Raw genomic sequence first — 23,683 nt, 5'->3', positions numbered from 1 at the left:
TGGTGCTACTTTAACCTTTTTAATCAGATCCCTCTTAGCCTAGAAGTGGCTTTCTTCAAAGTCCTGCTTGTTCATCTGGAACCCTCTGAGTATCTGTGTTTTTGCTCTATCCTGCTGTTTTCCTGGGACACCAGGACCCACACATATTAGAGATAACTAAAATGACTCTGCTTTTCTGGATCCTTCTGTTTCCCAAATACTTCTAGCCCTGTTGCCTCCATTCACTATTTCCTCTTTTTTCATGAATTATTTGCTCTTCTATGACCCTCACTTTCCTGAAGTGTGAAATAAAAATGTGTTTTTATAAGGGCCTTGTAAGAATTTAAATTAAATCAAAATGTGTGTAAGTACATGGTACATAGTAGGCATGAAAGTTTTGTCAGTTCCCTTTTCTCTCCATCTTTCTGCTCCATCTAAACATTCCTATAGCTATGAAGCAGGTTTGGAGCACCACCAAGAGCAGGTAGATATTAACCTACTTGCCCACAAGAGAATCTGTTTTTCTGACATATTTTCTAAGAGACAGGACAGAAAGAAGAGCTACACAGAATCTAACACCTAGAAATTCTGCCCAGTGACCTACCAAGATAGGAGTTTTCCTAACCTGGCTCTTAGAGTAAACCATGTCCTCCATAATTCAGAATGGCTGAAGATTCTTTTTTCTTCATAATTCTAGTGATTCAACTCTGGACATAAGTTGATGTCCCAAAGTGAGGAAATTGGCAGGAAAAAAACATGGTTAAATAGATTTTAGTTAGAATATCTGGGTTCCTAACCCCCAGCTCTGACACCACTAGCTATCTGATGCAGGGGAGCTCTATTCACCTTGTAAAAGTTCTCTCGTATTTTGTAAGGAGACAGAATTCAACCACATAATCTCTAAGGCCATTCAAATGCTGAGAGTCCACAGTTCTCTGGTGTTAGGTTATTAGAGATAGTGTGGTGATCTCCATTAGGAATTTCTGAGTACCTGCAACTGCAGGGCATCCTCCACACTGTAGTCTAAAGAGTTTCCTCATAAATATAATCATTTGATGGACATGAACTTGGGCAAATTCCAGGAGATGGTGAGGGACAGGGAGGCCTGGTGTGCCGCAGTCCATGAGGTCACAGAGTTGGACACGACTTGGCGAGTGAACAACAAAAACAAATTAGATTTACTCTCTAAGAATCTTTCTGAATTCCGTTTTGTCTAAGCCTTGCTACTTGCATGGTCCATGGACCATTAGCTCCAACATCACATAGGAACTTGCTAGAAATGCAGTATCTCAGGTGCTACCTCATACCACTGAACTAGAACCTGTATTTTAGCAGTGTCCCCCAGTGATTCTTTAGCACACTGAAGTCTGGCATGAACTGGTCTGAAGGTGGAAGCCCAGAACCTGGGATGACATAGAAAGTCCTTTATAGTCTACCTTTCCTCCTACATTTCTTTTCCCCAAAACACCTCATCCCCTTTCTTCTCTGTGCCTTTACACATTTTGTATCCTCTGCCTTTTTCTACCACCATCCTCTCCTTTCCCTGCTCCATTTGAACTTGTCTATTCATCCATTAAAACCATCCCCTGGTTATTCTTCCCCAGTTTCCCTAAAAAGAGTTATAGAGTCCTTCCTCTGTGGTCTTATAGCACCCTGTGCCTACCCTTTCATATTATATCACAATTATTTGTTTATGATAATTATTATAATAGCTGTTTGTTACATGTGTGTTTCTACCAACAGATTTTTTTTTTCTTCAATCTGGCTGTGCCAGGTCTTAATTGAAGCATGTGGGATCTAGTTCCCTGACCAGGGATCGAACCTGGACTCCCTTCATTTGGAGCCTGGAGTCTTAGCCACTGGACTAACCAGGGAAGTCACCCAACAGGCTTTGAGCTGCCTACCCTTATATATAGATATTTATTGGGTACCAGACACTGCATAGGGACTGAGCATATATCTTATTTATCTTTGAATCTTCAGCATTTCACACAGCATATGGTAAATTTAGTTAGCTGTAATTTCATGAGGAGAGGAAGCTGACATTGATTGGCTGAACACTATGTGTTAGCCTTCATGTGGGGCATTTTAACAGACATATTCCACTTAAATCTTCCTAGCAACTCAGAGCTGTTATGTCTATTTGTGCAGTTGATGAAACTGAGATCCTACAGATTAATGCCTAATTGGAAAGGAAGGTCAATCTCTACCCAGCCCAATTCGTGTCTTTTTCTACATTAGAGTGAAGGACTTTTGTTTTCCTTAGTTGTTTCAAGAAGTCACTTTTTCCACTGGGCAAGTTCACAGTCATTAGAACAGAGAGTCCATTTCAGATTGGCCAAAATGTCTGGAAAAAAGTTGTGTTTTCTCCCTCGAAGGCCCTGGACTTCCTCATGAGAATTTTTACAACACGCTGTAGTAACAACAAACCTGTTACCCAGCCAGTCAAAGGGCCCGGCCCGCTGGAGATGGATTTGTGTAGACTGTCGTCTTTGTAACTGTTGCGGGAGACTGAGTGACCCAGATTTCCAGAATAGGACACTTTCCGCCTCTGGCAGGGTGGGGTCGTTATAGCCCCTGCATGCTCCTCTCCCAAAGGAGTTTTTAAGTAACCGAGTAGTTATTTTGGCAAAAAGGATGAGTAGCTTCCATCTGATTCTGAAAGCTGAAGTATACACGGAATAGTGTTAGAGTGAAAGTGTTAGTCACTCTGTCATGTTTGACTCTTCGTGACCCCATGGACTGTAGCCCACCAGGCTCCTGTGTTCATGGGATTCTCCAGGCAAGAATACTGGAGTGGGTTGCCATTCCCTTCTCCAAGGGATCTTCTGGACCCAAGGATCGAACCTGGGTATCCTGCATTGAAGGCAGATCTTTACCATCTGAGCCACCAGGGAAGCCCAGGAAAACATTAGATTAAACCAAAAGAAAGCATATTAAAGTGAGTACAGTACCTACCAGGCCTCAGTCACCTGGAACTCTAGAGGCTCCTCCTTGGTGAAAAGGCCAAGCCTGCTCTCGGTGTGTGAGTATGTGGCCAGGGTGGAACTGGGGAGATGTTGAGACTTCAGTGAAAGTCTGCAGGAGCCACTATGTCTGAATCCGTGACGCCAGCATAAACTATTGTCCAGAGACTTTATTTCCGGTCTCCAGTCCGTGATTGGAAAGTCCCTGGGACCTGCCAGAGGTGTCTCCTGGTTGCTTGCATGAGTAGGTGGACATCATCGGTCAAAACCAGAGCCACACAGACAAAGCCCCTGCTGATGGTTCCTGCATCTCAGGGCTTGCTCCAGGTGGGGAAGAGCCAACGGAAGCAGCAAGGGGCGAGTGTGTTGTAAAGGTGTGGTTCCGAGTGGTCACAAATGTCTGAAGCAGAGAGACTTCGAGAAGTTGAGCAGGTCAAGCTGACCTAAACGAGGGTCCTGAGATGAATTGTTTAGGCAGCCCACTCCCCCATCTTAGAGTCTTGCTCAGTGGGACTGAGAGGCCAGGATTTGACATTTGAGCAAGTGGGCAGGGAGGGGCAGTGTTAACGATGCTGGGACATGAGGCATTATGGAAAGCTCCTGCTCCCCTTGTGGGCCTTTCAACTACACTAAAGCGGGCCTTTGCCCATGTGGCACCTTGGACTGGTTGCCTCTTGCATATTGTGGGCAGCGGTTGCCTAGGCATTCTTTGTTTTCATCTCTGTTGTTCTGTTTCCTTTGACAAATACCCTTTGATGTCTATGTTTTCTATATGCCTCAGATATTTTGGTTTCTTTTTGTTTTTTTTTAAGGAATAATAAGACGAAAAGAATGTTAATAAGGTTAAAATTAAATTAGTATTCTCTGGCCCCACTGACAAAAATGCAAAAGTGCTAGCCAACTCATATCAATACTTAGTTTTCTTGTCAACCATGCATTCTGCAACATTTAACACACCCTTGCCCCACTGTTTTCCTTTGTTTTCATTCTCCATCCTCGCCACCTATATTTTGATTGAGAACAGGCCACTTTATCTGATCTGTCAGTTTCTAGATTTTCAAACTCATTATGATTTTAAGGAAAAGAGCCTTATTGCCTGAAGTATCAGATCTTTACAAGGTCAGTACTTTTCAAACTGAAAAGCGCATCCAGATCATCTGCAGATCTTGTTACAGTGCAGATTCTGACCAGGAGAACTGTGTGTGGCCTGGGACTCATCATTTCCAGCCAATATCCCCAGATACTGATACCGCTGTCCTGCAAATGACACTTTGAAAGACAAACTGATGGCAAAGTTCCTTTCCAACTGTTACTCCCCTTCAGTTTAACACATATAAATGGCTTTACGCCTTCCTCTGTTGTCTTAAATATTAAGTGCGAAAATTCTTCAATTACTAAGATTGGATTTTCTTACTTCCTAAGAAATGATTGCTTCTGGCCACACGGAAAATGTTAAGTTCTCATTTAACCACACCCCAGCCCATCACTCTTCCCCAAAAGGGCCAAAGATAATTAAGTAATTATTTTTTAAATATTACTTGTGACGAAGTTTAAATGTAAAACCTTTGTGGATAGCTAATAAGGTTTTGCTCACATAATTGAGGCACGTGTGGCTGAGTAGAGAAGAAAAAAACCCAGGCATAATTCAGAGCAGGGTAAGAATTTCAGTGTGGTTGGGTGGATTTGAATAACGATTAACGAGACAGAGCAGTGGCTCAGCTGTTAAGAATCTGCCTGCCAATGCAGGAGATGCAGTTTGGATCCTTGCATCAGGAAAACCCCCTGGAGGAGGAAATGGCAACCCACTCCAGTATTCTTGCCTGGGAAATTCCATGAACAGAGGAGCCTGACGGGATACAGTCCATGGGGTCGCAAAAAGAGTCGGGCTCCACTTAGCAACTAAACAATAACATGGATTGAATAATCTAGAAAAGAATAAATGCACATTCTTTTCCGATTTTTTTGTGTTTTTCAGAGAAATCAACTTTTCAGTCATTGGTCGGTATGTGGACTATCTTGTAGAAGAACAGGGAGTGAAGAATGTCTTTGGTAAGTCATCTTTAGGGATTTCTCTACATATCTTGAGCTCAGTCCTTGGAAAGCAGATTACTAGCCTGGAGGTCACAGTGTTATTGTGTTATAGGTTATGGTTGAGCCTGGCTAAGCAGTGTAAGATTTGTGAATTTTTAGGTTCATCAATTTTAGGCCTAAAAGATGATCAGGAGATTATCTAATTTGGTAGTGTGCTTGAAATCGGCCAGGAACTGGGACCCTTTACCAGAGCATTTGCACCTAGAGCAACAGACTATAAAGAGACTGCTGCTGCTGCTGCTAAGTCGCTTCAGTCGTGTCCGACTCTGTGCAACCCCATGGACTGCAGCCTACCAGGCTTCTCTGTCCATGGGATTCTCCAGGCAAGAACACTGGAGTGGGTTGCCATTTCCTTCTCCAATGCATGAAAGTGGAACGTGAAAGTGAAGTCGCTCAGTCGTATCCGACTCTTAGCGACCCCATGGACTGCAGCCTACCAGGCTCCCCCATCCATGGGATTTTCCAGGCAAGAGTACTGGAGTGGGGTGCCATTGCCTTCTCCCATAAAGAGACTATAAGGGACTAAAAATCGCTATGCACATGTGCAACGGGGGCAAATGATGAGCAATAAGATACAAAAAGGCCACGAGCCAGCGGCCACTTTTGAGGTGCTGGGAGCAAAAGCAGGGTGTTGTACACGATCCCCGCACATAGCACACCGAGGGAGTGGGCAGACCACCTATGCCTCCTGCCCAACCCACGGACCCGCCCTCTTGTGACCCCCTTTAAGGACCGGCTTGCCACTCTGAGGAGCGAGCAAGGGTGCCTGTTTCTGCTTCTCCCTCCCTCCGGCTGCATCAGGAGCGGCCATAAAGCCTTGCCTGAAATTCTTATCTGGCCTCTTACCAATTTCCATTGATTAAAGAGTCCAAGGACCCAGGTCTATAGACAGAGGTCGTTTTAGATCTGCAGTCCCCACCATTGTCTTCATCAGTAAACGCCACTTAGGACCACTGGGACATCCCAGTACTGGGTGGTATTGGTTTTCCTGCCATTCATTAAACCCAAATAGAGAACTTGCCTGGTATGTTCGGAGACTTGCCTGAAACCTGAGCAGTCATCTCTGTCTCCATTTAAAATACTTACTCTCTATTCCTGAAAACAAGGACAGATTTGTAATTACAAGTCATGCCTAACCTTCCTGGTCCTTTTGATAAGATGAAGATGAACAAAAGACTGGGTCTGAAGTGAAGAATGGAAACATGGCATCACACCACCGGCTCCAGACTCTCCTCGGTGTGTCTCCGTGTCCCTTCCTCTTGAGCAGGGGTTTCTGCCCCTGCGCTGCCAGCGTTGGTGCCGGAGGAATGACAGGTATCAGCTGGTCCCCTGACCGACTCTCTGTTTGGAACAGTGAACGGCACGACGGGAGAAGGCCTGTCCCTGAGCATCTCGGAGCGCTGCCGGGTCGCGGAGGAGTGGGTGACAAAGGGGAGGAACAAGTGAGTGGTTCCATCGAGATAAACACCCTTATCTGCCAGGGCGGCAGAGACCACAGCTCTATCTCAGATGACAGAGCATTCCTGCCTTCTGGCCACAAGTCTGGCCCAAAGTCAGCTTGTGGAGAGAGGAGCGCCCTTCATTTCCATGTGGAAGGGCAGCAAGACACTCCCGGCTCTCAGAGATCCCATCGGGTAACCAGAAACTGCCTCTGGTCTGTTCACCAGGCCAGTCCCTTGCTGGGGGTGGGTTCCCTGTCCTTGGATGAGGGGCCGAGGGCCCTGGTGGTTGGCTGCTGGCCCTTCTGCTGAGCTGCTCAGCATCCTTCCCGTCTCAGGGTGGGTCCTGCTGCTTCCATCACATCTTGTCTCTGCAACATGACTCTGCGTGCTGTCTGTGGTGCTTCCTCTCATAGTCTTAGGGAGCTTTCTGTGTCCTCTAAACTTCAATGCAATGATGGATTTTTGTCATAACACTCAGTCGTGCCCAGTGAAACCAATAGAACTGCATCGATTCAATAGGCGCAATGAACCAAGTTTGATTCGTTGTCTGTTACTTTGTGTGTTATGCGCTGTGCTGGCACTGGGGGTATAAAACAGGCTCTCTGCCCTCAGGTTGCTTACCATCCAGTGGAGATGTCAGACCATGAGAACTAACACTGATCCTTCTGATAAATAGTGTAAAGAGGGATCAGAGGAGGGAGTGATTGATGATGCCTTAGATTGGAGGTAAGTCTCCAATCCTTAAATGGCTTTAGAGCACCTTGCATGTGCGCTAAGTCGCTTCGGTTGTGTCCGACTCTGCAACTCTATGGACCATGGCCCGCCAGGCTCCTCTGTCCGTGGGATTCTCCAGGCAAGAATACTGAAGTGGGTTGCTGTGCCCTCCTCCAGGGGATATTCCTGACCCAGGGGTCAAATCCGAGTCTCTTATATCTCCTGGATTGGCAGGCGGGTTCTTTAACACTAGCACCACCTGAGAAGCCCTTGGAGCACTTTGGGCACTCTGAAATTGTACGCCAAATTTGAATGTCCACATAGGCATTTTCTGTCAGTTTTCAGCTAATTTTCAGTCCGATCCTGGGCCCCAAACAATTAAAGACCGTGGGTGGAGTGAGAAAACAGGAAGGCTAAGGGTAAACATTAAGAAAAGCACCAGAGGGAATTCCCTAGTGTTCCAGCAGTTCAGGAAGCTGTGCTTCTATTGCCAGGGGTGCAGCTTCGATCCCTGGTCAGGGAACTAAGATCCCATGTGCCTCCCAGCATGGTCAGAAAAGCAAGGCACCAGAAACGGGGGGATAGTCAAGTGGGCCCAGACAGAAAACACTCAGAAGGGTTGGAGGGAGATTAGGAGAGAGTCCTGTCACTGCAGGAAGCAAGGTCTTGTAGAGCGTCCAGAGAACATGGGAATTAAGAGCAGGGCTTGAAGGCCAGACTGCCTGAGTCGGCTGCTGGCTCTGCCTCTCGGTAGGTCTGTGAGCTCAGGCTGGTCTTAAATGCCCTGTGCTCTATCAGCCTGGAATGTTAATAGTACCCATCCTATAAGGTGGTGGTGAGGGTCCAAGAAGTGCCTGACACAGTGCTAAGGATTATATAAGAATTCACTGTAATTATTTGTCGTGGGTGCTGTGTCCATTATAACATTTGTTATAATAACTGTTAGATGCTGTGAGAGTCGGCAGAATGGAGGATTGAGAAGGCAGGAAATAACCAGTGACCTCAGAGAGAGCAGAGCCCATCCGGTTATTGTCACAGAAGCAGCTGCAGAGGGGGTAGAATGCAGCAGACACCTGGAAGGGGGACCAGTAAGGGTAGTTTATTCTCACACTCAGAAAAACCTTTGCAGGTGGGGACTTCCCTGGTGGTCCAGTGGCTAAGACTCTGAACTCCCAATGCAGGGGCCCAGGTTCCATCCCCAGTCTGGAAACTAGATTGCACAGACTGCGACTAAGACCCAGCACAGAGAAATAAATTTTAAAAATACTTATTTTTAAAAATGTGCTGGGATGAAGGGAAGAAGAAAGGGTATAATGGATTAGAGAGGAGGAACCAAGAATAAAAAAAGGGTAGTTTATTTCTCTCAGAGTAGGAAAGTCTTAAACATATTTCCATGCTGAAAGGACAGTGCCATTGGAGAAGAGATAGAGTGGAGAACCGACACCTTTGATGGAAGATCTCGGCAGGGCTTGAAATAAAACCAAATGTAGGTAGAGTAGCTCTAGGAGACAGGTAAGAAGCTGGGAGGAGCACACAAAAGGGGACACAGCTAAGCACAGAGGTGAGGAGGAGGGAAAGGGAGTCTGTGCAGACTGCCTTTATCTTTGGTGCCTTGGAAGTGAGGACCAAGGACACCTGCCAAGAAAAAGGGGTTGTGGGGTAGAATTTAGAGCTTGAGGTGAAAAGTCAAGACCTGGAGCAGCCTCTGCGGGGACTTAGAAAACGAAATAAGTCATGGCAGCTAGAAAACTTTGGGGAGTCTTTTCCTCCTGAATTGAGAAACTGCAAGTTTGTACTAAAGCCACAGAGTCAGCAGCCTGGTGGAGAGAAGGAAATGCATGATTGTTTTACCCTAAACCAGGAGATGGGGTAGTAAAAGGTTTAAGGGAGTCATGCGGTAAAGCTGCTGGTGAGGGTAAAAAGCCAGCCACCTTTTCTCCTTTCAGAAATCTTCTGTTATCCTTTACAAATGCAGACCTTTACAAATCACAGGACTTCCCAGTGAGATCCCATTTTACCTAAGACAGCACAAGTCAAGGATGACGGGAGGGCTCAGTGCTCAGGCCTCAATGGGAATGACATGTCTCCATCCCGTGAGAGTGGCACGTGTGTCATTCAGAGTCCCTGAAAGACTCACCAGCGTGACTGAATTACAGCTGAGTCTTACTGATCCTACCCACAGAGGACCAGTCTAAGTGTAGCTTCTTCCCCAGGGACCCTGTGGCACACATCCAAAGATGAACACCTGGGTCTCAGAGAAAACCTTTTTCATGGCCAAATCCTGAGGACTTTCAAGATAGGAAAAAACTTTTCACAGCAAGTTCGTTTCTTATAGGACTGATTCCTGGATGTTTGCCTTAAGGAACCTCTTTATTTTTATCTCCAACCCAAAATATCTCAGTTTTACACCTATCTGCATGTATACCGTCACCATCAAATGCAGAATCTCTAACAAGGCATAGTCAAAACAAGTCCTCAAGTGTTGATTAATCTGTTACTACTTTCAAAATTCTATTGCTTCAGTTCAGTTCAGTTGCTCAGTCGTGTCTGACTCTTTGTGGCCCCATGGACTGCAGCACGCCAGGCCTCCCTGTCCATCACCAACTTCCGGAGTTTACTTAAACTCATGTCCATTGAGTCAGTGATGCTATCCAACCATCTCATCTTCTGTCGTCCCCTTCTCCTCCCGCCTTGAATCTTTCCCAGCATCAGGGTCTTTTCAAATGAGTCAGCTCTTCACATCAGGTGGCCGAAGTATTGGAGTTTTAGCTTCAACATCAGTCTATTGCTTGGTTGGATCTTCAGTTGTATTCCCTGGACTTTTTAAAAAATCCCTGATCAGGTTAATTTTAAGTAGACCACAGTAGAATTCACTAGTCTTAGGAGTGAGATTAGCCAGATATTAGCTAACTGGTAAACCAGCACAAACCAGAATAGCACAGCCCTTTGTAAACTTCAAGTGATGCAACAGAGTTTTCTCTTTTGCAGGTTGGATCAGATAGTAATTCATGTGGGAGCCTTGAGCTTGAAGGAGTCACAAGAACTGGTATGTATGTGGGTCCATCTGGGAGAGACCAGTTGAGGGACCTCCATCTTTATGCTGGAGTTAAAGTCAGTATCACTTTTGCTAAATATTGGATGCTATGCTGGTGCATGTAAGGTCTAGGACCTCAGGGAAGCCAGCACGGAGCTATGAAGAGAGCAGCGCAGGTGATAACTGCTGTAGGAGAGCGTCAAATAGGAGACAGAGGCACCTGTTCTATTGGGCAAAGTAAGCATGGGTATGGAGCTATCTGGCTTGCAGGTAAGGAACTTAACTTGAGCCAACCTCAGTTTTCTCTGGGAAGTAAAAGGCAAGACCATCTGCTGGGCCTAAAGGAGATGGAGTGAGTGTTCAGACATGAGAAGTGGTAAAAACTGAGAATGAATGCCTGGAGAATGGAAGAGAAAGTTTAAACAGAAGAAGCTTGCCCCCACCTGTGTTTATAGCAGCACTGTTCATGAGGTCGAAGCAACCTAGATGCCCATGGATGGATGAATGGATAAAGAAAAGGTGGCATATAGTATATACATACAATGGAATGTTACTCAATATTGAAGCAAATCCATCTTGTCACATGCTGCAGTATGGGTGAACCTCCTTGAGGACATTGTGCTAAGTGAAGTACCCAGTCACTAAAGGACAAATACTATATTGTTCCTCTTATGTTATAAGGTACCCAAAGTAGTCAAATCCACGTAAACAGAAATTAGAATGGTGGTTACTGGGGACTAGTGGGAGGGGGAAAGAAGAGTCGTTTAATGGGAATAGAGTTTGTTGTCTGAGAAAAAGCAGCAGGCTATAAAACAAAGAAATACATTTATTTGAGATCTTGTTTTAAATAGAAGTATAGTTGATTTACAGTGTTGTGGTAGTTTCTGGTATACAGCAAAGTGATGCAGTTTTATATATACACACATACAGAGATAGACACACACGCACATACACACACATCTAGATGAAGCAGTTATTACCTTCAGAATTCTATCGTTTGGTTGAACCTTAAATTTTATTCCCTGGACATTTACTTAAATCCCTGATTGGATTAATTTCAAATAGACCTTGGTAGAACTTAGTAGTCTTGAGATTGAGGTTACTTAGGTGTTAGCTGACTGTCAAACAAGCACAAACTGCAGCCGTGCAGCCTGTCTGCGTCACTATAAACGTCAAGTGATGCAGCTGTGTTTTCTATTTTGCAAATTGGATCAGATGTGTATATAAATATAAAGAATATCTATTCAGATTCTTTTTCAGTATAGATTATTACAAGATACTGATTGTTACAAGTCCCCTCTGCCACACAGTAGTCCTTGTTGCTTATCTATTTTGTGGGAAGTAGTATGTATCTGTTAACCCAGCATGGATGGACCTAGAGAATATCATACTAAGTGAAGTACGTCAAATTTATATGTGGAATCTAAAAAAAAATGATACCCAAGTGAACTTCTTTACCAAACAGAAACAAACTCACAGACAATAGAAAACAAATTCATGGTTATTTAGGGTCTTAGAATTACAATTCAGGGAGCACAGATTCCAGCAGCCACCAGAACAGTGCCCCTCTGGGAACCAAAAGGCAGGAGTTTTTAAAGGAAAACAGAGAAGTACACTTAGTTTCCATAAGTTATTTGCCAAGAGCTCTGATTGGGAGGTCTGTATCTTCTTTTTTTTTTTTTTTCGGTTACAATTTATTAACTGGTCAAGTGTGTCTCAGATATGCAGATGATACCACCCTAAGGGCAGAAAGCAAAGAGAAACTAAAGAGCCTCTTGATGAAGGTAAAAGAAGAGCGTGAAAAAGCTGACTTAAAACTCAATATTCAAAAAACTAGGATCATGGCATCCAGTCCCATCACTTCATGGCAAATAAATAGGGAAAAATAGAAACAGTGATAGACTGTATTTTCTTGGGCTCTAAAATCACTGCAGACTGTGACGTGCAACCAGGAAATTAAAAGATGCTTGCTTCTTGGAAGAAAAGCTATTACACACCTAGACAGCATACTAAAAAGCAGAGACATCACTTTGCAGACAAAGGTCCGTCTAGTCAAAGCTGTGGTTTTTCCAGTAGTCATGTATGGATGTGAGAGTTGGACCATAAAGAAGGCTGAGTGCTGAAGAATTGATGCTTTCGAACTGTGGTGCTGGAGAAGACTCTTGAGAGTCCCTTGGACTGCAAGGAGATCAAACCAGTCAATCCTAAAGGAAATCAACCCTGAATGTTCATTGGAAGGACTGTTATTAAAGCTGAAGCTCCAACTCTTTAGCCACCCAATGCAAAAAGCCAATTCATTGGAAAAGACCCTGATGCTGGGGAAAATTGAAGACAGGAGGAGAAAGGGGTGACAGAGGATGAGATGATTGAATGCCATCATCGACTCGAATGGAGATAAGTCTGAGCAAACTCCAGGAGATAGTGAAGGACGGGGAAGCCTGCTGTGCTGCAGTCCATGAGGTCATAAATAGTTGGACACGACTGAGCGACTAAACAAGTGTATCTTACTTATTATCAGTAAAGGCACATTTCTGCACATTATCCCAAGATGCCTTTCTCAACAGATAGCTGCTGCTGCTGCTTTTTTTTGTTATTGTCAGCAGGGTCAGCACAGTTCACAGTTTAACAGGATGGAGCCCTCAAGTACAAAATAAAGTTCCTATTGACAACTCCTTCCACAAGTTTCAGATTTGCAGGATGAATAAGTTCTATAGATCTGTTTCTCAACAATGTGAATATATTTAGCAGAACTGAACTGTACACTTAAAAATAGTTAAGATTTTTTTTTAAACCTCACTGTGCAGCTTATATAATCTTAGTTCCCCGACCAGAGATTGAATGCAGGCCATAGCAATGAAATCCTGGAATCCTAACCATCAGGCCACCAGTGAATTCCCAGTGTTGCGTTTTTCTAAGTCACAATTTTGAAAAATAAATTTAAAGTAATTAAATTTTTTGAAAAGCATTGCCCTAGTGGTGCTAAAAACCAACTAAAGTTGTACATCTTCAGTTTGTCCCATCACCACTCAACACAGCTGTGGAAATTTTCTTCTAGGTGCACTCTTCAATTAGAACATAGGAACAAGAATGCAGAGAGTTACATTGCTCTGGGTTTAGAGGTGAGCAGGTTAGGTGGAGTAAAACTGTGGCGAGGGAGGAAGGAGTTAAAAGTTGCTAGCAGAAAAGTAAATGGTGTGGTGATTTTGAAGCCTTTGTGAATGGGGTAAGTAAAGAAAGCCCAGAGGTATCGTAGACTGGACTGCTGTCAGTTAACTGTGGACTGAAAAACATGTGCAGTCTAAAAGGCAAGAATTATATTTTAATCAGCGTCCTTAACTGAGGACTCGGGCCTGGGGTACAGCCACTCAGCTAGCTCTGAGGGACTGTTCCAAAGAGGCAAGAGAAGAACCTGCATGTGTAGGAGTTTCTGGCTGAAAAAAACAAAAATAAACCATGTAGTTGAACATCAAAAGATTATGCTACTGCTAAGTCGCTTCGGTTGTGTCTGACTCTGTGTGACCCCATAGACGGCAGCCCATCAGGCTTCCCCGTCCCTGGGATTCTCCAGGCAAAAACACTGGAGTGGGTTGCCATTTCCTTCTCCGATGCGTTAAAGTGAAGTCGCTCAGTCGTGTCCGACTCTAGCGACCCCATGGACTGCAGCCTACCAGGCTCCTCCGTCCATGGGATTTTCTAGGCAAAAGTACTGGAGTCAGGTGCCATTGCCTTCTCCCAAAAGACTATAGCTTATCACAAAAATACATTTCAAGTTAATTATTTTAGTGCTTTTCTTTGTATGGGAAAGTGCATGTAGGCTTATCGAAACCGTTCCTTTGATATGCATGTTTTTCTCCATCCTGAGTTCTCCTCAGGGCACACTGACCTGGTGGCTGCAGCAGCTGATGGCAGTTTGGCCCAAACACTGTTTACTGAAATGGCAGAGACATTCTTTGTCCACGTAACTTTGATGCTTTAATTCCAGGGAGCACAATGACCCGATCTAACTCCAGCCTCTTCTTGTGGGTTTTGTTTGATCGAGAAGAAAATGGCAACCCACTCCAGTGTTCTTGCCTGGAGAATCCCAGGGATGGGGGAGCCTGGTGGGCTGCCGTCCATGGGGTTGCACAGAGTCGGACATGACTGAAGCAACTTAGCAGCAGCAGCAGCAGCATGAATTCAAAATCGCTTCAGTTGTGTCTGACTCTTTGCGACTCCGTGGACTGTAGCCTGCCAGACTCCCCTGTCCATGGGATTCTCCAGGCAAAAATACTTGAGTGGGTTGCCGGGCCCTCCTTCAGGGGATCTTCCTGGCCCAGGGATCCAACCCATGTCTCCTGCGTCTCCTGCATTGACAGGTGGATTCTTTACCACCAGCGCCACCTGGGAAGCCCTTGTTTGATTCTATTTCCTGTTATTTGAATGAATTAATTAAGTTTTATTTGTCTATTTATTTATTTTGGCTCTGATGTGGTATTTGGGATCTTGAACTCGTGCCCCCTACAGTGGAAGCCCAGAGTCTTAACCATTGGACTGTTGGAGAAATGCCAATTAATTGAATTTAGAAATGGGATGCATACTGTATACTTGCAAAACTGCAATTCAACACTCTTAGGCAACCCACAAGTGAAGGCATTACTAAATGATTGCTTAGTAAGCCTAGAATCTGAACTTGAAAACTTAATTTATTCTTTTTGATTTGTTGTTCCTACAGTCCGTCTTTCAATTAAGGTAGTGTATTGGAGGAAATCTTTTTTCTCCCCCTTCTCTTTTCAATTGCCGTTTTCTCCGATGGAAGAGGTGTTAGTTGCTTAGTCATGTCTGACTCTTTGAGACCCCATGGACTGTAGCCCACCAGGCTCCTCTGTCCATGAGATTCTCCAGGCAAGAACACTGGAGTGAGTGGCCATTCTCTTTTCCAGGGGATCTTCCCAACCCAGGGACCGAACCTGGGTCTCGTAAATTTTAAAATATTGTCATATCATGACATGAGAGCCAATGTTGTTCATTGGACTCAATACTAGAATAATATAAAGATAATCTTAGCATAAAGATTAATCCCCTGCCGTGGGATAATCTTGCCAAAGAGACAGTAATATTGGCATCTGCTTAGACATAAGTCTCCATTGGATGATGCCTGAATGGGCCCTGCCATTCAACTATCTATGAAGTGGTTTTTGTCCTTCCTTTCAGCTAAGGTTACCCTACTACTCTTGTCCTAAACAGTGTACTGAATGATTCAAATATATCTCATTTCAATCTTTTATTAATAAAATTCTGTCCAATGTCCTTGACTGGTCTTTAGACTGTATTCCAGTCTCTTTTTGACTCTTCTGCTTTATTTCCGCAGAAAGTTAATCACATCTATTAGATACAGATATCCATAGTTAATGTGATGCCCCTTTTAGGTAATGGGGCGTGTTTCACACATCTACTGGGTACTTGCTATGTGTTCAGCACCATGACTGATCTGAACACAAGAGTCAATAAGATCTGACATCCTACCCTCAGGGAATTAACTCTAGTTGGAGACCAGTAACCATATGCAACTATCTTACAATGTGGTAGGCTTAGGTACTCTACTTGAAATACATACAAAAAAAGTTATGAGGGCTCAGTGGGAAGAACTGTTCATTTTTGATGAGATAATGTGAGAAAACATCAGAAGAGTAGCACTCTATCTTCTGTGATGTGTATTATCTTTCTACTCAAACTTTCTCAACTGCCTTGCTGAAACCATTGTGGCATTTCAGGACAGCATGAAGGGTACTCTGAAGAACTCCAGTCCTTTATGTCTCAGTGCAGAAAGATTTCCGCAAGAGGCAAAATGATAGCTAAGAAGTGATTTATTCGAATAGGATGCTTGTGAGGCTTACACAAGAGAGTGGGCGAGAGATTACCAGGCTATAGTTTTATAATCAGAAGAGAAGTGGGGAGGGGTAGAAGACCTTCTTTGTCTTTCTTGAATAGACATCATGCTTCTAACATCAGTTCCTCCTTCAGGTTGGGCAGGGGAGTTTTCTTATCCCTTCATGGTCAAGCTAGGTACACAAATTATTGTTTTTCATGGGTGCAAAGAGTGTGTCCTAACAACTGAGCTCTCTGGGCACGGCATAGGTCTTATGATTGTTGTTATTCAGTCGCTCAGTTGTGTCCAGCTCTTTCCTACTGTTGCAATTGTTTTATTGTTTGGGTCATGTCTCATGCTTCTGCTGCAAAGCAAGCATGCTTGGTTTTGTGGACAAGCAAACCTGCTTTCTGGAGTAATCATTAACTTACAGAGGTCTCCCATTTTTTGTCTACTTATAATCCACTAGTGGCATTAACTATTTAATCACCTGCTTTGTCCCTTTTACTCTGTCCCTAACATTTCCAATCTGTAATATAAATTTTGAAATGTGACTATTGTATCTTTGGAGAGGAAAGTCGGTATTATCCAACGGGCTGAACACTGGAAGAGCAATGACATTTGCAAGTTTCTCTATCATGAACAGTTACAGTTTATCAAAACAAACTGCTCATGTCTCCATAGCAAGTTTTTTTTTGTAGTGACAAAGCCTCGGAAGGTTCAAGTTAAATAACACAGCTCACCTCCTCCAAAGGTCTCTACTTTGCAACCTGGGATTTTCCTGGTAATGACATTATTAAATATGGCTAATTTCCCGCTCTAGTGGTACATCAGCTGGCAAATTTGAAAAGTCTGTTGTTAACCTCTAGTATCTAAGTTAGAGGTGAATATAATAAATCTCTTAGGATAGTTGTGATATTGTGATTTATAACAAGAAATAGATTGAATTGGACGAAAAAGCGTTTGTTTTTTTCCATAAGATCTTATATATTTGGGTTTTGTCCCATTTCTGGCACAGAGCCCCTAAAACCCTTGGAATTCCCAGAGATAAGAACAATAAAAATGTCTCTTGTTATGTTAATGAGGTGATTTTTGGAAAGCACTTAAGGTTGGGAGCTGGTTGCCAAGAACACCAAGCAAGTGAATTAAGGGGTTGGAATTTTCATTCTCAGCTCTCTCCCTGCAGGGAGGGAAAGGGGCTGGAATTTGAACCAGTCACCAATGGCCAATGATATAACCAATAATGCGTATGTAGTAAAACCTCATTAAACACACCAAAGGATGGATTTCTAGTTTGGTGAACATGTAGAGATTTGGGGAGGATGTGGGAGACGTGCACTGGAAGACGATGTGGAAGTTTTGTGCCCTATGCAACTCTTTGATCTGGCTGTTCCTGAGTCATATCCTACTTTATATATATATATAAAGTAGACAGTGGTCTCCTCAGTCAGTCATTTCTCTGAGTTCTATAAGCCACCTTAGCAAATTATTTGATCCTTAGACGGGGTCATTGACACCTCCAATCTACAGCCCGTAAGCACAGGATAACATGGCATTTGACGTGAGGGTGGTATTCTTGCCTGGAGAATCCCCGTGGACAGAGGTGGCTGGCGGGCTACAGTTCATGGGATCACAAAGGGTTGGTCCTGAATGAGCAACTAAGCACAGGAGGCTGGTCTTATGGGACTGAGCCCTTAACTCGTGGAAGCTGACTCCATCTCCAGATAGACAGTGTCAGAGTTGACTTGAATTGTAGGAAACCCAGCTGGTGTTTGAGAATTGCTTGTTGGTGTGGAGAAACCCCCACACTCACCCACACTGGAACTGTGACCAGTGGTCTTTCTTCTTTTAAAGGCCCAACATGCAGCAGAAATAGGAGCCGACGGCATCGCTGTCATCGCACCTTTCTTTCTCAAGCCATGGAACAAAGGTAGGTAGATAGGTCTAAACACACAGTGCCACACATGTTCCATTTCTTTATGCCGTCGTTCCAAATGCTTGTATTTAACTCATGGAAGTAGAGTCCTATGAACTGCCGTGAAGAGTCTCACAGTATGAGACCGCCGTGGCATAGTAGTTCGGAATTTTCAGACTTCATGCATCCACAGGAGAAAAGACTCCATTAAAGGACTTTGGCTCTTTTGCCAAGTAATCTGATTAGGTCATTCACCAAGCCCGGGGTCAACCTACAGGTGCCTGTGTTTGGGTCAGGTGTCCACTTCTTGTCCAATCAGTTGTGTAGAGTCAGAGTTACATGGCAAAGCGTGAGACCATTTTTCTCCAAAAAAAAAAAAAAAGGAATATAAGTGATGGGCATTTTGAGACTACATATACTATTCAAGTGAGTAAGTGATGAACTGGAAAAAAGATTTCACAGAAATACCCATTGCTTTCAAAATACCAAGTTCTTGTTTTCTCTATGGAAACTATTTGTGGTTTCCAAGTATACCGAGTCCTTTTAATTCTTTTGATTAGCAAAAATACAATACAAATTTAAAAGGATTAAAAACACAAGATGTTATTTGCATGCAGTTAAATAAATATTTATTGGTGGAGAGAAAATAGTTGTTAATATAGATAAATAATTTAAATACAATTCAGAAATTTAGAATGAATATTTTTAAAGTTTTTTTAACATGGTTTTTAATTTTTCTTGCATAAATACTTTACATAAAAGACAAAAATAATGCATAATTTTGTCAGAAATATTTATCATAGATAGAAAACTTTTATCACAGCATTCAGATGAAGTACGTTGGATTCCTTCTCCCACTTTTCAGTGGCATCCAAGTGTAAGCAGTCTTGCTAGATTTGTTTATCGTAAATACCTATATAAACAGTGAAGTGCTACCTCTATAGCAGTGCAGTTGCTGTTGAAGCTCAAATTGGATGATGTAGGAAACCCCAGTTCTTCAGTAAACCAAACTGAACTCTGTTCTGAAAAATATAAATTTCTCTCCAAAGGGGAAAAGTACCAAACTCTGGTTGAAATATGCCAGTACTTTCATGTCTTCCCATTTTGAGCAGATGTTGTTTTATCTTTTTGTTGTAGGATTTTCTCAATTACAACTTTATTCTGATCTTAATGCAAAGTTTTTACTATTCACTGACCACACTTACCCTGCTGGGTAAGAGGAAGAGGATCCTGTTTGATGGGCTCCTGGTTTTTGTAAGAGTATTTCATGACTTCTCTTAGTACGTGGGGAAATTTGCACCAGTTTTTTGTTAGTATTTTAGTATAGTAGGAAGGTGAACTTCTTATTTTGGCCCTTCTGGAGAGAGGGAAATAAAACTTTGCATGAAGTGAATTGCAGTAGCAATCTCAGAGATAATAAGCGTGGTCAAGAATTTTCAGCTTCCGAAATAGATGGTTGCATGTCACTCGATGGCTCATTTTTCACTGGGGAAAGGCAGTGTTTTACACCTGTTCTCACCATGACTTTTCCTGCTGTTCTTTCAGATGTCCTAATTAATTTCCTAAAAGAGGTGGCTGCTGCTGCCCCTGCATTGCCATTTTACTACTATCACATCCCTGCCTTGACCGGGGTAAAGAGTAAGTACCGCTTCTTTGCACGTTTCTTTCCCTTTACCCATCACATTGTACCCTGTTTCACTAAGAAACTCCCACACTCCATCCCATCCCACCCCACCCCGTGTCACAAAAGCATAAGACTGTTGACTAAGATAGTTCCAACTGCTCCAAAATAAGTCACTCATCAAAACTAAGTCAGCCTGGGACTGCCCTGGTGGTCCAGTGGTTGAGAATCTGCCTTCTAAAGCAGGGGACGGGAGTTCGGTCCCTTTTAGGGAATTAAGATCCAACATGCCACTAGGCAACTAAGCCCATGCACCGCAACTAGAGTCTGGGGGCCGCAATACCCAGCACAGCTGGGGGAGAGAAAAAAAATGTCCGTCCTTATCAGTCATCGGCACTACCTTAAATGGAATATTTTAAGTATGAAAGACACGTTGACCCCTAGGCACTTCTAGCAGGTGCCTTGTGTCTGTGTCACACACCCCTCCTTCTTATATGGGAAGATATAGCCTGCAAACCCCACTAGGACAGTCGGCTTTGTACCCTGCCTCATACTTGGTGCCTGGCACACAGGAAGGTACTCTGATCTCTTCTCACTTTTCTTCTAGCTTTTCTGTCATCATTATTGTACTTCTCCAGCGTGAAGATTGTTACAGTTAGATGAAATTTCTTAGGAGGCTATTTTTAAAATCCTATTCCTTTTAACTTCCTTAAAAGAAAACACTGAAGTTACGCTTTATAAATATCCATCTATTGTTCAAGGAACAGAAGATGTAGATCTGTAATTTGACAAGTACAGACGAACGAGGAGGCAAGGGCAAGTGATTATGTTCAGTCTGCAGCCAGTTGCAGCTGAGAGCAGCTCCTGGCAGCTCCGTGCAGATGTATGGGGCTAGATGGGGTGTCCTCTGATACTTCCCGGGGGTGTGCAGGTGAACAAGACGTTTATTGCTTTGAACAGTTCGTGCTGAGGAACTGTTGGATGGGATTCAGGATAAGATCCCCAGCTTCCAAGGGCTGAAATTCAGTGACACGGATCTCTTAGACTTCGGGCAGTGTGTGGATCAAAATCGCCAGCGACAGTTTGCTTTCCTTTTTGGGGTAGATGAGGTAAGTCACCTCCTGGCATGTCCCAGCTGGTTAGTTTCCCTCCCAAACAATTGATGTAGCTGCTTATACAGTAGCAACTCTTCTTCTTTTTCATCATAGTAATTATGTTCTTTGTTTCTGGTTTTTTTTTTTTTTTTAATTTTTATTTGCTATTTATACCTCAATAAAACTGAAAAAAGTCTATCATAGCCTCATGATGAGGTTTTTGCCATAATCTGTTAGAAGCAAGTTATTGGTCCCACCCACTCTCAAGGAAAGGGACATATTTAGGGGGTAACAGTAACAAACGGAGATCATGTAGGCCATCTTAGAATTCTGTCCATTATAATGAAATAACTCAATAGGTTACTGAACAGTATTTGTATTATTGGCTAACAGCAATTTGGATGTCACTCTCTAGCATGGGAAACTAGGGTAATGGGCAAAAAACTGCTTTATATGACTATTCCTTGCAAACACTGCACACATTTATTGATAAAAGTTATAAGAATATATAGTTAAAAAAAAAACTGTCATTAAGCAGAAGTTGAGTGTAATTATGTAGAGTATGTTCAATGATGTTTATATTTAAAAAGTATATATTTTTATCTGTCAAAACATAATGGAAGAAAATCTTTGTTTCTGATCAGCAACTGTTAAGTGCTCTGGTGATGGGAGCAACTGGAGCGGTGGGCAGGTAAGCAGGACTCGTTTTCCCCAGTGATTATAACTGTAAAATCCGCCCCCAGGGCCATTTGTCACCTGAGTAGTTGTATTTCTTGCATGTAAACCTTTTCTAAGAGAAGTTGCCCTTCTTTGCCACATTCTCAGTGAAAATGAATTAAGCAGGGCTTAGCACTTTGGTGGGCTTCCCTGGTAGCTCAGATGGTAAAGAAGCTCTAACTCTCCCAACAGTATCTTAGACTAATCACTGGATTCTTAGAGTAACCAGCAAGGCAGGAGGTTCTTGAAATTCAGAACAAGAATGTTTTCCCAGTTTCTCATACAGTAACTCAGATCAAAGAAGTTTTATCTTGTTGTACTGGGAACAGCAAGTTCTTAACTCCTCCTCCTCTAATGCAGGAGACCTGGGTTTGATTTCTAGGTTGGGAAGATCCCCTGGAGAAGGGAATGGCAACCCACTCCAGTATTCTTGCCTGGAGAATTCCTTGGAAAGAGGAACCTGGCGGGCTACAGTCCATGGGGTCATAAAGAGGCGGACATGACTTAAGGACTAACTTTCACTTAACACTGTTAGTGACTCAGTCGTTGTTTTACGAAGCAGCTGTTGCAGTTAGAGGTGAGGCACACAAGCTGAAAGCGTGCATAGAACTTCTTTGTCAGAAATTACTTGGTTACAAATAATAGAAAACTATTCAAACTAGCTAGTGTGAAAGAAGGTAAGTTATTGTAAAATACTGGGAAATTTCATACACCCCAAGGGGAGGGAGTGCAGTGAGGTCTCAGAGAAGATGAGAACCCAAAACTGCAAAGCTCTCAACTGCAGACTGTTCTCCATCTGTGGTCTTTGGACATGTCTCTATCTCCCTTCTCTCCAGACGGGCTTCAGCATGTGTGTGGCCAGTCATGGTGCCTGATTGGGGCGTCTCAGGCTGTCACTAGATAGTACTGCCAAGTCAGATGTCCACCTAAAGCCCAGTCAGTTGCAACTGGGAGGGCAGAATCATGTGGCCCGATGTCTACTCAGCAAAAGGCCCTGGGACATTCGATTGAGCATGTCCACTGCACACGTTAACCTAATTCATTAGAAATGTGCCTGCAAGCAGGTTGAACTATTTATATTAACTGAAAGTGTATTTTTACCCCTGTGGGAAAAGTACAGGGGAAGCAAAGTGATAACTCATAGCATATCTTGGTGAGCATGGCTTTGATGAAGAGTAGTTGAGTTGGATAATCTTAATGGCTCATTCATCGAGCCAGGATGCCTGAAACAATCATTGTCACACAGGCCATTTCTATTGAAGAAACCTGAATGCCTGGATCTGCTGACTATGGAAGTTCTTTTTAGACTTTTTTTTTCCCTGACCTTCATACTAGGCGTTTTTATTCTGTCAACATAATCTGAAGGCAAAGTACATTTGGTTACACTTCATTTCTTCTTAATCATGATCAACATTCCAAGACCCCTGAGACATTCATGTAACATATTGTAAACTCTGGTGTTTCACATCTGCAAGTAACTTACCTCAGCAATTATATTTTATTCTTCCCTATTTTATTACTGGGAGAAAATATGAACTTCACATTCTTGGAATCCCTTGTATGGACTCCAGGGACTACATGTTTGAAGTACCAACAATATGCTGTTCCCAGTACAAAAAGATAAAACCCTTCTCTGATCCTGAGTTACTGTATGAGAAACTGGGAAAACATCCTTGTTCTGAATTTCAAGAAACGCCTGCCTTGCTGGTTTCTCTAAGAATCTAGTGATTAGTCTAAGATACTATTGGTAGAGTTAGAGTTTCTTTTTTAAGATGGCAAGAACATCTTATCAGATCAAATAACTCTCATCTCTGTTTTTGTTGAAGTGTGATAGAAGGCGGTACAAAGGGATGGAAAACCTTCTTGACAACTCTGTAGCCTTTCTTTGAGGCATAGCATCTTCAAGGCGAAATGGAGACCACATCTCCCTCACAGGGTTTTGGGAGGATCAGACATGGTTTATGTCAGGCAGTGAAATATAATAGTCAATGAGAGGTCTCTCATATTATTATTATAATCAGTATTCATATTATTATTAGAAACTAGTCTCTAGGTAGCATGTAACCTGACAAAGAACTGAGGTAATCTGCTAGGATTTTCCCCTTTTACTGTGGTGCTCCATTCACCCTGTTCCTCAGCTTAAGGTTTCTAGATGTACCTTAGACATTGCATTTTATCCACAGTTCTTATCTAGCATTGCACCTCTGTGTGTGCCCTAGGTCAGGTGTTGCCCTCAGTCACTCTTTGCCAAATATACCTCTGTCT

At 43.1% G+C, this 23,683-nt stretch overlaps 1 protein-coding gene across 4 annotated transcripts in view; it reads left to right on the top strand.

Moving 5' to 3' along the window:
- NPL (N-acetylneuraminate pyruvate lyase) overlaps window positions 1-23,683 on the top strand; it is a 39,011-nt gene that overhangs the window by 6,287 nt on the left and 9,041 nt on the right. For 2 of the 4 annotated variants that reach the window (XM_006048627.4, XM_044942749.2), the window contains exons 3-9: window positions 4,921-4,994; window positions 6,391-6,478; window positions 10,181-10,238; window positions 17,926-18,001; window positions 19,532-19,624; window positions 20,568-20,716; window positions 21,346-21,392. In XM_006048627.4, coding sequence (XP_006048689.1) covers window positions 4,921-4,994; window positions 6,391-6,478; window positions 10,181-10,238; window positions 17,926-18,001; window positions 19,532-19,624; window positions 20,568-20,716; window positions 21,346-21,392 — 585 coding nt within the window. Of the gene's footprint in view, window positions 1-4,920; window positions 4,995-6,390; window positions 6,479-10,180; window positions 10,239-17,925; window positions 18,002-19,123; window positions 19,241-19,531; window positions 19,625-20,567; window positions 20,717-21,345; window positions 21,393-23,683 lie in introns of those variants that run through there. The other 2 variants (XR_006641073.1, XR_006641074.1) reach the window with 2 other exon arrangements.

This window comes from Bubalus bubalis, chromosome 5 (assembly GCF_019923935.1).
Source record: "Bubalus bubalis isolate 160015118507 breed Murrah chromosome 5, NDDB_SH_1, whole genome shotgun sequence".
Classification (NCBI taxonomy): Eukaryota; Metazoa; Chordata; class Mammalia; order Artiodactyla; family Bovidae; genus Bubalus; species Bubalus bubalis.
The sequence above is the reverse complement of the archived record's forward strand: the minus strand, read 5'-3'. Positions and strand labels throughout refer to the sequence as shown.